The sequence below is a fragment of the Chiloscyllium plagiosum genome, unplaced genomic scaffold, assembly GCF_037043375.1.
Source record: "Chiloscyllium plagiosum isolate Xiang-an unplaced genomic scaffold, Cpla_swu_hap1 HiC_scaffold_8, whole genome shotgun sequence".
Taxonomy (NCBI): domain Eukaryota; kingdom Metazoa; phylum Chordata; class Chondrichthyes; order Orectolobiformes; family Hemiscylliidae; genus Chiloscyllium; species Chiloscyllium plagiosum.
In genome coordinates, this window is record NW_028270146.1 from 19830489 (window position 1) to 19845488 (window position 15000).

The window sequence follows — 15000 nt, forward strand, 5'->3', positions numbered from 1 at the left end:
ATCCCCATCTTTTCCCACTGCAGGGTGATCCCTGACCTCTCTAAACCGGCTCTGTCTGACTCAAAATTTGTAGAGATCAGCGTGCAGTTTGTCCCAAAGTTTCTGGTTTTTAATTTATTTATCCAAGTCATTGAATGTAAATAGCTCAGGCCCCAGTACTTGTTGGTACCCACCAGTTTGAAAGTGCCCTGCTTAAGTTTTACTTTCTGCTTCCTGTCTGAGCTAAAATATTATCCCTCACTCCATATTTTACTATATTAACTGGTCATATGGCACCTTATGAAATGTCTGTCACAAAAGCAAGTGTGCTCAGTTTCAAGTACTACCTGCTCCAGAGGTATTTTATTAACATCGTTCTGAACAGACTGATTAGAAAATGAAAATAAATACCCCATCTACTGATTTGTTTTCATGTACTCGTCATAAAATTCTGAAAATTTGGCAAACACATTTACTCTTTCCACATAATGCACATCATTAAGAACTCTTTAAAATAAGTTTCAACATTTCCCTGATGACTGAAAGCAGGCATGCTTGTTTACACTTTCCCTATATTTTAAAGTATCATAGAGAACTACAGCACTGAGCAAAGCCCTTCAGCCCACTGTGTCTATGCTAGTCAAAACCTGTCTAATCTAATTTGCCAGCACTTTCCCTATAGCCTTCTATGCCTTGACATCACAAGTGCGTATCTAAATATTTCTTAAACATTTGAGGGTTTCTTCCTCGACCACCCCTTACAGACAGTGAGCTCCAGATTCCCACACTCTCTAGGTGAAAAAAAATTTTCCTCCCACCTCTTTGAGACCTTCTGCTCCTTACCTCAAATCTATGCCCCTGGTTACTGACCCTTCCATCAAGGGGAAACATTCCTTCCTGTCAACCTTGTCTATGCCGCTGATAATTTTATATATCTCAATAATGTCCCTTCTCAGTTTTTAAACAATCCCAGTCTGTCTAACCTCTCCTCATAACTGAAAATCGCTAGTCCAGGCAGCATCCTAGTAAATCTCCACTGCACTCTCTGCAGTGCTATCACATCCCTCCTATAATGTGGATTCCAGAATTGCAAATAATATCAAAGTCCAAGCAGACTATATCAAAAACATTGCCGTCATCTACACACCTGGTCACGTCTTTAAAAAATTCAATCAAGTTGATCTGACATGACATCCCTTCATTGTGTTGAATAACAATTTTAACTTCCAATTCATTGCAACAGGTCTAAAATCTAAAGAATTTTGGAAAATGTATTTATGGCTACACCAAAGTAAGAGGAGGGATTAGAGTTGAGGAAGGTGAGATGAGGGTTGTGGGGTGAGAAGAGAGTTGGGAGGGAGAGACAAGTGAGTTTGGAGGAACAGACAAGAGAGTGGGGAAGAGTTGAGAGAGAGTTGGGGGTGAGAGGGATGGGGGGAAGAGATGAGTGTGGGGGTAGAGAGAGATGAGAGAGTGGAGGGGAAACAAGACAGGGCAGAGAGCAACAACAGAGGGTGGAGCTGGGAAAGATGACGCAGGGACATGGGGAGAGTCGCAAGACTTGGGGGGATGCAAAACAAGAGAGTAGGGGAGGGGAGAAACAGGACAGTGGTGATGGGGGACAGGACAAGAGGAAGGAAGAGACAAGAGAGTTGCAAGGGGGTAAAGCTGAGAGATTTAGAGAAGAGATGAGACAATTGTGAGGGAGAAGGTGAGAGAGTTGGTGTCTGACAGAGACAGTGAACAAGAGTCGGGGAGGAAGTACGAATATGGACAGTTAGTGGCAGAATGAGAGGAAAAAAAGGTTTTGGGTTGTAGTGAAGTGAGTGAAACCCCCAATACTTACTTCCCACAGGCTCCCCACTCCAGCTAACCTTCTCCACATCATCATCATCATCATCCACGATACCAGCAAGACTGTTAACTGCTCGCTTGGACTCTTTCAACTAAAGTGACAATACAAAATGCAAGCTGTCATACAAGATTAACAAGCTCTTTATGAGTTGGTGAGTCAGATTGTGCGAGACCGGATATATTCAAATGTCACGTGGTCACTGAATGCTGGTTTCCGATGCAGCGGTGTGCTGCTGCCTCATCTCCTGAATAGGGAGCGGACTTAACAGAAAACTCCAAGCCCCAGAGGAAAGGCATGAATCAATTAACCGAATAATGAATTATCTGAATGAAATAGTGCCCGCCCATCTCATTCAGATAATCGAGGTCCCTCTGTATAGATAAGTGCAAAGCTGTCCTTTGGAAGGGAAAACAAAAGAACTGAATATTATTTAAATGGAGAGAAATTGCAGAAAGCTACAAATAAAGGGTGTTGGGTATGCATGTGCTTAAACACAGAAAGCTAGAACGCAGGAATGTTGTTGCACAAGGATAGGGAAGCCTTACTACAACTCGACAAGGTGCTGTCAGAACACATCAAGAGTACTGTGAGCAGTTTTGGTCCCCTTATTTAAGAAAAAATATCTTTTCATTGGAGGTAGTTCAGTGAAGATTCACCTTGATGATCCCCAGTATGGAGGAATTTCTTACGACATTAGACTCGACAGAGTGGAACTCTACTCTTTGGAGATTAACAGAATGAGAGGTGATTTCACTGAAGCGAATTATATGATAAATTGAAAAGCCCTGGGGAAAATTAATGGACAGAGAGATCTGGGTGTTCAGGTCCATTGTACCCTGAAGGTGGCAACATGGGTCAATAGATTGATCATGAAGGCATGCGGCATGCTTTCGTTCATCAGACTGGGTATTGAATACTAGAGTTGGCAGGTCATGTTACAGTTGAAAAGGACTTTGGTTTGGCCACTGTTGGAATACCGCACACAGTTCTGTTCGCCACATTACCAAAGGGATGTGGATGCTTTGGAGAGGGTGCAGAGGAGGTTCATCAGGATGTTGCATGGAACGGAGGGTGTGAGCTATGAGGAGCCATGGAGTAGATTAGGATTATTTTCATTAGAAAGACAGAGGCTGAGGGGGTACCTGATTGAGGGCTACAAAATCATGAAAGATATAGACAGGGTGGATAGCAAGAAACTTTTTCCCAGAGTGGGGGACTCAATTACTAAGGATCACGAGTTGAAGGGGAGAGAGGACAAGTTTAAGGGAGATATGTGGAAAGTTCTTTACACAGAGGGTGGCTGGTACCTGGAACGCATTGCCAGCGAAGGTGATAGAAGCAGGCATGATAGCATTTAAGATGTATCTGGACAGATCCATGAATGTGCAGGGAGCAGAGGGATACAAATCCTTAGAAAATAAGTGACAGGTTTAGATAGAGGATCTGGATTGGCATAAGCTTGGAGTGGCTTGTTCCTGTGCTGTAATTTTCTTTGTTCTTCTTTGAACCATACAGGATTCTGAAGGGGTTTGACAGGGTAAATGCTGGGAGAATGTTTCCCCTTATGGGAGTATCTAGAACCATAGGACATTGTCTCAAGATAATTGTGGGATCCTGCTACACAAAGGTTGGTATTCTAGTTGTCTACAAGAGATTACTTCAATGGTTGCAAGGAGTTTGGAATGTCCTGAGGACATGAGAAGATATGACAAGAATCACGCCTCCACCAACAAAAAGAGGATTGTAAGCAAAGAGTACCTTCAAAGCAACTTACAAAAACTTAATTTGTAAATTTAAATGCACGCAAGGTACTCACCTCTGTAAATTCATCATCGTCGTCAAATACAAAAGCTTTGCATTTAGTACTGTTCCAATAATCTTCTTCATCATTTTTAATTCTGCTCATCTGCAAATACGATAGAAAAACTGAAAAAGTTGCATTTACAACTTATATTTGCATAGTGCATGTAATGAAACCACCCAAGGTAGTTCACAGAAGCATTATGAAATAAAGTAGGACACTTGACATATAAGGAGATAATAGATCAGCTGACTAAAAGCCTTGTCAAAGAGCTAGCTTTTTCAAATTATATTAAAGCAAGAAAGCAAGAGAGATGGCCACATTTCAGGAAAGGATTTCAGAGCCTGGGATGTAGGCAACTGCAGATCCAGCCACAAATGGTGGATATTTTAGAACTGTGAATGCAAAAGGAGCTTAAATTAGATGCATGCAGATGTTTCAGAGGGCTGTGAGAATCTCAGAATCCCTGCAGTGTGGAAGCAGGCCATTTGGCCCATTGAGTGTACACCAATCTTCGGAAGAGCAGCATCCCACCCTAACCCATCGAACCTAGATACATGGTGCTGTGAGGCAACAGTGCTAACCACTGTGCTGCCCGAAATGGAGGAGACTGCAGGAGATAGTAAGGGTTGGGCCATACAGGGATTTGAAAACAAAGATGAAAATAAATCACAATGTTTATGCAATACAGGAATGGTCCCCAAGTTTAACTGATATTGAGGTTTCTGCTGTTCTTTGCAAAGTCTCTTGCCTGAGTTCACTGGTGACTTTTTGGGGATGCACTAACCAGCCTAGTACACATTGTAAGCAAGGCAGCAGTGGAAACACAACAAAGAACAATGTCATTGACCATGACATCGCCTGCCTGCCACCACTTCTGGCAGACCAGAATTCACAACTGCAGAATGAACACTTCTGCCAGAAAAGGGCACCTGACACGTTCTCCCTCGAGAAAAGATCTGCAAGAATGTTGCCAGGGTTGGAGGGTTTGCGCTATAGGGGGAGGCTGAATAGGCTGGGGCTTTTTTCCCTGGAGCGTCAGAGGCTGAGGGGTGACCTTATAGAGGTTTATAAAATCATGAGGGGCATGGATAGGTTAAATAGACAAAGTCTTTTCCCTGGGGTGAGGGAGTCCAGAACTGGAGGGCATAGGTTTAGGGTGAGAGGGGAAAGATTTAAAAGAGACCTAAAGGACAACTTTTTCCCAAAAAGGGTGGTGTATGTATGGAATGAGCTGCCAGAGGATGTGGTAGAATTACAACATTTAAAAGGCACATGAATAGGGATATGAATAGGAAGGGCTTAGAGGGATATGAGCCCAGTGCTGGCAAATGGGACTAGATTAATTTAGGATATTTGATCAGCATGGATGAGTTGGACCAAAGAGTCTGTTTCTGTGCTGTATAGGAAAGGTTTAGAGGAATATGGGCCAAGTGCTGGCAAATGGGACTAGATTAATTTAGGATATCTGATCAGCATGGACGAGTTGGACCATTTGTTTCTGTGCTGTACATCTCTACAACAATAACTTGGGACACGACATCAGTAGGCAAGTTGCAGGACTGCAGTCCAATGTTGGGGATGGGGGGAGTTAGTTTCTAGGGGAAGAAAGCTGAAAATCGGTTGGATAGTAACTGGTACTTTTTGAATGAGGGAGAGGAAGTAAACTGGGACCAGATTTCATGCAAAATACACAACGTCAGCAGAGAACACTTGCTCACATAAAACAATGCCAGTTGAATATTGGAAGATGACCCTCTGGAGGGCCTTAGCTGCCTACGGTGTTCCTGGTGGTCAACAGCAAATTTCAGGACACACTGACAGCTGGTCACTCAGGCTCACACACTTGGTGGAGGTCTGGGGCTAACAGCTCAAACAGAGAACCCACTTTCTGTTTTACACCACCAGGTACACATGTTTTGTTTGTTCACTTACACCAGTGCTGACCTAAGGTAAACGAATGCACTAACCCCCCTCACTCACCCCTGAACTCACTCACTTCCCGGCATCAGCCCCTCAGGAACTGGCAGTATCTTCGACAGCTATGCGCATGCACCGAAGCTCGAGGGGCGCCGGGAACTGTAGTTTCCAACTGGATCCGTGGACTACAACCCCCTTCAGCCCTTGCGAGGACATGGGTTTCCGGCGCAGAGAGGACTCGGTCGCCACTATCCAGGAACGAGAAGAAAGTGAAAGGTCGCATTTAAACCGCAACAACGAAACCTGGATTTTGTTTTTCTTTCTCTCTCTTTATTATTGTTTTTCCATGACAGGATCATTGCCAGAATTTCACTTCAGGGATATATTGTGTTGTTGTACAATAGGTGCGTCGATGAATTGATCCCGTGTAGCATCGGTGACTTTTACCTAAAGGCCGCTTGTGCTCCTGATCGGACACATCTTTCCAACTATACTACGGATTTTCAAGTTTTTTTATTTCGCGTCTCTACAGTTTTTTTAAAAATAACGTGTCTGTTTTCGATTTTTCCTTCACCGACCCAACCCTCATACTGCAGAAACACATAAGTTGTAATAATAACCTAAGAACTAGGAGCAGGAGAAGGCTATCTGGTCCATCGAGCCTGCTCCACCACTCAATAAAATCATGGCTGGTCTTTTCATGACCTCAGCTTCACTTACCCACCCTCTCACCATAACTTACCCACCCTCTCACCATAACACTTAATTCCTTTACTGTTCAAAGACAAATCTATCTTAGCTTTAAAAACATTTACTGAAGTAGCATCAACTACTTCACTGGGCAGGGAATTCCACAGATTCACAATCCTCTGGGTGAAGAAGTTCCTTCTCAATTCAGTCCTAACTGTGCCCCCCTTATTTTGAGGCAATGTTCTCTTGTCCTAGTTCCAACTGCTAGTGGAAACATCCTCTCTATGTCTATCTTATCAATTTCCTTCATAGTTTTACATAGAGTCAGAGAGATGTACAGCATGGAAACAGACTCTTTGGTCAAACCCATCCATGCCTACCAGATATCCCAACCCAATCTAGTTCCACCTGACAGCACCCAGCCCATATACCTCCAAACCCTTCCTAGTCATATACCCACCCAAAATGCCTTTTAAATGTTGCAATTGAACTCGCCTCCACCACTTCCTCTGGCACCTCATTCCATACGCTTATCACCCTCTGTGTGAAAAGATTGCCCCTTAGGTCTCTTTTATATCTTTCCCCTCTCACCCTAAACCTATGCCCTCTAGTTCTGGATTCTCTGACCACAAGGAAAAGACTTTGTCTATTTATCATATCCATGTCCCTCATAACTTTGTAAACCTCTATGAGGTCACCCCTCAGCCTCCGACGCTCCAGGGAAAATAGCCCCAAACTGTTCAGCCTCTCCCACTAGCTCAAATCCTCCAACCCTGGCATCATCCTTGTAAATTCTTTCTGAACCCTTTCAAGTTTCACAACATCTTTCCGACAGGAAGGAGATCAGAATTGCGCGCAATATTCCAATAGTGGCCTAACTAATGTCCTGTACAGCCGCAACATGACCTCCCAACTCGTGTACTCAATACTCTGACCAATAAAGGAAAGCATACCAAATGCCTTCTTCACTATCCTATCTACCTGCGACTCCACTTTTAAGGAGCTATGAACCTGCACTCCAAGGTCTCTGTTCAGCAACACTCCCTAGGACCTTACCATTAAGTGTATAAGTCCTGCTAAAATTTGCTTTCCCAAAATGCAGCACCTCGCATTTATCTGAATTAAACTCCATCTGCCACTTCTCAGCCCATTGGCCCATCTGGTCAAGATCCTGTTGTAATCTGAGGTAACCCTCTTCACTGTCCACTACACCTCCAGTTTTTGTGTAATCTGCAAACTTACTAACTACCTCTTATGCTCGCAACCAAATCATTTATGTAAATGACAATAAGTAGAGGACCCAGCACCGATCCTTGTGGCACTCCACTGGTCACAGGCCTCCAGTCTGAAAAACAACCGTCCACCACCACCCTCTGTCTTCTGCCTTTGAGCCAGTTCTGTATCCAAATGGCTAGTTCTCCCTGTATTCTGTGAGATCTAACCTTGCCAATCAGTCTCCCATGGGGAAACTTGTCGAACGCCTTACTGATGTCCATATAGACCACATCTACCGCTCTGCCCTCATCAATCCTCTTTGTTACTTCCTCCAAAAACTCAACAAGTTTGTGAGACATGATTTCCTATGCTCAAAGCCATGTTGACTATCCCTAATCAGTCCTTACCTTTCCAAATACATGTACATCCTGTCCCTCAGGATTCCCTCCAACAACTTGCCCACCACCGACATCAGGCTCACTGGTCTATATTTCCCCGACTTGTTCTTACCACCCTTCTTAAACAGTGGCACCGTGTTAGCAAACATCCAGTCTTCCGGTACCTCACCTGTTACTATAGATGATACAAATATCTCAGCAAGAGGCCCAGCAATCACTTCTCTAGCTTCCCACAGAGGTCTAGGGTACACCTGTTCAGGTCCTGGGGATTTATCCACCTTTATGCTTTTCAAGACATCCAGCACTTCCTCCTCTGTAATATGGACATTTTGCAAGGTGTCACCATCTATTTCCCTACAGTCTATATCTTCCATATCCTTTTCCACAGTAAATACTGATGCAAAATACTCACTTAGTATCTCCCCCATTTTCTGCAACTCCACACAAAGGCCGCCTTGCTGATCTTTGAGGGGCCCTATTCTCTCCCTCGTTACCCTTTTATCCTTAATATATTTGTAAAAACTCTTTGGATTCTCTTTAATGCTATTTGCCAAAGCTATCTCATGTCCCCGTTTTGCCTTCCTGATTTCCCTCTTAAGTGTACACTCCTACTTCCTTTATACTCTAAGGATTCACTCAATCTATCGTGTCTATACCTTACATTTGCTTCCTTCTTTTTCTTAACCAAACCCTCAATTTCTTTAGTCATCCAACATTCCCTATACCTACCAGCCTTTCCTTTCACCCTAACAGGAATATATTTTCTCTGGATTCTTCTTAGCTCATTTCTGAAGGCTTCCCATTTTCCAGCCGTCCCTTTACCTGTGAACATCTGCCCCCAATCAGCTTTCGAAAGTTCTTGCCTAATACCGTCAAAATTGGCCTTTCTCCAATTTAGAACTTCAGCTTTTAGATCTGATCTATCCTTTTCCATCATTATTTTACAATTAATAGAATTATGGTCACTGGCCCCAAAGTTCTCCCCCACTGATACCTCAGTCACCTGCCCTGCCTTATTTCCCAAGTGTAGATCACATTTTGCACCTTCTCTAGTAGATACATCCCCATACTGAATCAGAAAACTGTCTTGTACACACTTAACAAATTCCTCTTCATCTAATCCCTTAACAGTATGGCAGTCCCAGTCAATGTTTAGAAAGTTAAAATCCCCTACCATAACTACCGTATTATTCTTACAGATAGCTGAGATCTCCTTACAAGTTTGTTTCTCAATTTCCCTCTGACTATTGGGGGTCTATAATACAATCCCAATAAAGGTTATCATCCCTTTCTTATTTCTCAATTCTACCTAAATAACTTCCCTGGATGTATTTCCATGAATATGCTGTAATGCTATCCCTTATCAAAAATGCCACTCCCCCTCCTCTCTTGCCTCCCTTTCTATCCTTCCTGTCGCATTAGTGGCCTAACCAATGACCTGTACAGCCGCAACATAACCTCCCAACTCCTGTACTCAATACTCTGACCGATAAAAGAAAGCAAACCAAATGCCTTCTTCACTATCCTGGATTAGTGGTGCTGGAAGAGCACAGCAGAATCTGGTTTCCAGCATCTGCAGTCATTGTTTTTGCCTTCTTCACTATCCTATCTACTTGTGACTCCACTTTTAAGGAACTATGAACCTGCACTCCAAGGTCTCTTTGTTCAGCAACATTCCCTTGGACCTTACCATTAAGTGTATAAGTCCTGCTAAGATTTGCTTTCCCAAAATATGTTTGTATCAGAGTCTCCCATATTCTATATTCCAATGAATCTAATCCCAGTCTACTGTCTCTCATTCCCCCCAACCCCTCAACACCAAAGTTAACCGAGTGAACCTCCTCTGCACCGACTAGTGCCAGTACATCCTTTCTCAAGCAGACCAAAACTGGATGCAGTACTCCAAGTGTGGCCTCACCAGCACCTCATACAGCTGCAACATAACCTTCCTGCTTTTAAACTCGATCCCTTTAGTGATGAAGGACATAATTCCATTTACATTCCTAATTACCTGTTGTACCTGTCGACCAATCTTCTCTGATTCATGCACAAGGATACCCAGGTCTCTCTAAACAGCGCCATTCAAGTAATAATCCTTTTTAGTGTTATTCCTACCAAAATGGATGACTTTACATTTATTAATATTGTATTCTATCTGCCAAACCTTTGCCCTCTTTTCAGATAAAATATATTGCACAAAGTGTATTTGAAAAGAAAAGAGGAAATAAAAATTGAATTGTTAAATCTAGAGGATCCAATTTTAAAGGGGATGGAAAGGAATTAGGAGAATTAAGGATATTTATACTGTTAAAGATGGAGTGGAGAATGTGATTACAAAAGCATACACAAACAGAGGAAGAGAACAGACGCAAAAAAGTTATAATGAGGCATTATAAAACATGGCCTCAACTGTAGTATTGACCCCAATTCTTTTGTATTAGGCAGCTGGGAACTGTTGATGAGATTAACTGATATCACAAATTCATTCTCTCTTTGAAAAATTTATCCATCTCATGTTCTCCTTTTTTGTGGCTATGTGTACCCATGTAACTCCAGGTGGAGATTTGAAGCGAACAAAAACAGAAATTTATGGGCGGACAGCATATGGCTCAGTGGTTCGCACTGTTTCCTCCTAGCACCAGGGAGCCAGGTTTGATTGCAGCCTTGGGTGACTGAATGGAGTTTGCATGGGTTTTGCCAGATGCTCCAGCTTCCTCCCACAGTCCAAAGATGTACAGGTAAGGAAGATTGGCCATGCTAACTTGCCCCATAGAGTCTAGGGATGTGCAGGTTAGGTGGATTAGACATGGTAAATGCAGAATTTATGAGGTGCTCTTTGGAGGGCTGTTTAAGTTGAATGGCTTCTTTTAGCACTGTGGGAATTCTATGATTTGCCCAGTGGGTCTGCCATCATCTGTGAAAACAAAGCTAACAGTCCCATTTATACCTGCCTCTTTGAGGGTATTTTAAAAATTCCTTGTTCCAGTCCTGCTTAGGACCCCTGACCACAATGCCTTCATCCAGTACATTGATGACTGCATTGGGGCTGCGAGTTGGAAACATTCAATTTTGCTTCCATTACTTCTCTCACCTTCACCTGGTCCTACTCTGATAATTCTGTCCCTTCCTTGATTTGTCTGTTTTCATATTGTGGGATAGGCTTTCCACTAATATGCATAACAAACTCACCAACTCAACAGCTACCTTGACCACACTTCCTCATACTCGGCTTCCAATCCATTCCCCAAGTTTCTCTAACTCAGTCCAGTGATGTCACCTTCCACAGCCACTAAGGTTGACAGGACCCTTAACTGTTTCCAACCCATTTCCACATTTTTGTTCCTCCCAGAACAGCAAAAGAGTTCCCCTTGTCTTCATTTTCTACTCCACCAGCCTCTGCATTGAAAGTATCATCCTCCACCATTGCTGCCACCTCCATGTGTACAAGAAACTGTGGGCTATTCCTACCTCACTCCCAATATCTCTTCACTGGTCCATGGCACCTACTCATGAAATGGCAGAATGTAAAGAACCTAACTCTTTACTTCCACCCTTACATTGTCCAAAGCCTTCTTCCAATTGCAGCAACAATTTTCTTGCACTTTATTCAATCTGGTCTATCGTAATTGTTGCTCACCATGCAGTCTACTCTATTCTGGATTAGTGGTGCTGGAAAAGCACAGCAGTTCAGGCAGTATCAGAGGAACAGTAAAATCGACAAATATAGGCAGAGTGCCTGAAGAGTGGAGAGATAAATGAGAGGAGGGTGGGGGTGTGGAGAAAGTAGCATAGAGTACAATAGGTGAGTGGGGGAGGGGATGAAGGTGATAGGTCAGGGAGGATGGTGGAGTGGATAGGTGGAAAAGAAGATAGGCAGGTAGGACAAGTCATGGGGACAGTGCTGAGCTGGAAATTTGGAACTGGGATGAGGTGAGGGAAGGGGAAATGAGGAAACTGTTGAAGTCCACATTGATGCCCTGGGGTTGAAGTGTTCCGAGGCGGAAGATGAGGCGTTCTTCCTCCAGGCGTCGGATGGTGAGGGAGCGGTGGTGAAGGAGGCCCAGGACCCCCATGTCCTCGGCAGAGTGGGAGGGGGAGTTGAAATGTTGGGCCACAGGGTGGTGTGGTTGATTGGTGCGGGTGTCCCAGAGATGTTCCCTAAAGCGCTCTGCTAGGAGGTGTCCAGTCTCGCCAATGTAGAGGAGACTGCATCAGGAGCAACGGATACAATAAATGATATTGGTGGATGTGCAGGTAAAACTTTGATGGATGTGGAAGACTCCTTTAGGGCCTTGGATGGAGGTGTGGGCGCAGGTTTTGCAATTCCTGCAGTGGCAGGGGAAGGTGCCAGGTTGGGAGGGTGGGTTGAAGAGGGGCGTGAACCTGACCAGGTAGTCAAGGAGGAAACGGTCTTTGCGAAAGGTGGAAAGGAATGGGGAGGGAAATATATCCCTGGTGGTGGGGTCTGTTTGGAGGTGGCGGAAATGTCGGCGGATGATTTGGTTTATGCGAAGGTTGGTAGGGTGGAAGGTGAGCACCAGGGGCATTCTGTCCTTGTTACGGTTGGAGGGGTGGGGTCTGAGGGCAGAGGTGCAGGATGTGGACGAGATGCGTTGGAGGGCATCTTTCACCACGTGGGAAAGGAAATTGTGGTCTCTAAAGAAGGAGGCCATCTGGTGTTTTCTATGGTGGAACTGGTCCTCCTGGGAGCAGATACGGCGGAGGCGGAAGAATTGGGAATACAGAATGGCATTTTTGCAGGAGGTAGGGTGGGAAGAGGTGTAATCCAAGTAGCTGTGGGACTTGGTGGGTTTGTAAAAAATGGCCTCCTTATTGAGTTCTTTGAGAAGGTGACCAAACAGGTAAATGAGAGTAAATTGGTTGATGTGGTGTATATGGATTTCAGCAAGGCGTTCGATAAGGTTCCCCACAGTAGGCTATTGTACAAAATGCAGAGGAATGGGATTGTGGGAGATATAGCAGTTTTGATCAGTAATTGGCTTGCTGAAAGAAGACAAAGGGTGGTGGTTGATGGGAAATGTTCATCCTGGAGTCCATTTACCACTGGTGTACCGCAAGGGTCGGTGTTGGGTCCACTGCTGTTCATCATTTTTATAAACGACCTGGATGAGGGCGTAGAAGGGTGGGTTAGTAAATTTGCAAATGACACTAAGGTCGGTGGAGTTGTGGATCGTGATGAAGGATGTTGTAGGGTCACAGAGAGACAAAGACAAGCTGCAGAGCTGGGCTGAGAAGTGGCAAATGGAGTTTAATGCGGACAAATGTGAGGTGATTCACTTTGGTCGGAGTAACCGGAATACAAAGTACTGGGCTAATGGTAAGATTCTTGGTAGTGTAGATGAGCAGAGAGATCTCGGTGTCCAGGTACACAGATTCTTGAAAGTTGCCACCCAGGTTGACAGGGTTGTTAAGAAGGCAATACAGTGTTTTAGCTTTTATTAATAGAGGGATCAAGTTCCGGAACTGAGGTTATGCTACAGCTGTACAAAACTGGTGCGGCCGCACTTGGAGTATTGTGTACAGTTCTGGTCACCACATTATAAGAAGGATGTGGAAGCTTTGGAACGGGTGCAGAGGAGATTTACTAGGATGTTGCCTGGTATGGTGGGGAGGTCTTACGAGGAAAGGCTGAGGGACTTGAAGCTGTTTTCGTTAGACGAAGGTTGAGAGGTGACTTAATAGAGACATATAAGATAATCAGAGGGTTAGATAGGGTGGACAGGGAGAGCCTTTTTCCAAGTATGGTGACGGTGAGCATGAGGGGGCATAGCTTTAAATTGAGGGGTGATACATATAGGACAGATGTCAGAGGTAGTTTCTTTACTCAGAGAGTAGTAAGGGTATGGAATGCTTTGCCTGCAACGGTAGTAGATCCACCAACTTTAAGTGCATTTAAGTCATCATTGGACAAACATATGGACGTACATGGAATAGTGTAGGTTAGATGGGCTTCAGATTGGTATGACTTGTCGGTGCAACATCAAGGGCCGAAGGGCCTGTACTGCGCTGTAATGTTCTATGTTCTAACTATGTACAAGTCCTTCCTCTAACATATCTTTTATCTTCCCTTCTATAATACTAGTCTGATAAAACTCCCAATGAAGATTTACAAAACAACACTTCTTATCTCAAAGCCAGGCAGCTTTCTTCTTCTTCTTAGAGATTCTGCTTCACAGGTTACTGATCAAAAAGGTACTCTTAAGACAGCTATTTTTCATGCAGTTTTTTTTACCCGCCGGGGCTTAGCAGTTCTCCTGAATTATCAGACTGCTTATCAGCCGTGCAGTATTGGATGGACAGAAATTTGAAGCAATTGTTTTCTCACCCTTGTCCGATCATTGCTCCCTCCTTGCCAGCTCTGTTCCTTTTCCTAGTGACTGAGATTAAGCCAGTCTGTTCACAACCTTTTTGTTACAGTTGATTGTTATATGAGCCTCCAAAATTTTGTCCATGCTGTTGCTAAAATACTTATTTCCTACTCAGTAGCATCTTCTGACTTTGCCATTCTTGTGCAAAAATACATAAGACTTAGGAGCAATATTTGCTTTATCTTTTATTCTTTCATGACATCCCTAGCATTACCAGCATGTGTTATCTCTCCCTAATTGCCTTTGAACTGAATGACTCTGAAATGGCATAGCAAGTTAAGCACATTGCTGTGGGTCTGATGTAACATTTCGGCCAGACCAGGTAAGGATGACTGACTTCCATCCCGAAAAGACATCAGTGATTCAGATTTTGTTTTACAATTATCACCATTTGTTTCATGTCATCATGATGCTAACATTTTATAGTTTAGATTTTTTGACTGAACTTAAGTTCCACCAGCTGCTGTAGTGGGATTTGAACTCATGGCCCCAGAGCATTAGCCTAGTCGTCTAGGTTAATAATCTAGTGATATTACCAGATGTCACCTGTTAGGCCATTTGGCCATACAGCCAACTCTGGCATTCAGCTGATTTGCTATGCTTTCAATTCAACATTACCACCTAACCCAATAAAATAATGACTCATCTGTCAGTCAAGAATCTATCTACTTCTGCCTTAAAATTATTCAATGATCAGGGCAAGAGAGGTTCAAAGATTCACAGCCCTCTAAGTGAAAAATATCCTCCCCAAAT

At 43.7% G+C, this 15000-nt stretch overlaps 1 protein-coding gene across 2 annotated transcripts in view; it reads right to left on the reverse strand.

Moving 5' to 3' along the window:
- Positions 1-5684, reverse strand: part of vipas39 (VPS33B interacting protein, apical-basolateral polarity regulator, spe-39 homolog) — a 62402-nt gene extending 56718 nt beyond the window's left edge. The window contains exons 1-3 of one of the 2 annotated variants that reach the window (XM_043697060.2): positions 5619-5684; positions 3651-3740; positions 1826-1925 (exon numbers count right to left, since the gene is read on the reverse strand). In XM_043697060.2, the coding sequence (XP_043552995.2) occupies positions 1826-1925; positions 3651-3740 (190 nt within the window). In that variant the 5' untranslated portion in view covers positions 5619-5684. The remainder of the gene's footprint in view (positions 1-1825; positions 1926-3650; positions 3741-5618) is intronic. The other variant, XM_087989631.1, reaches the window with a different exon arrangement.
- Between the last annotated feature and the right edge of the window lie 9316 nt (positions 5685-15000).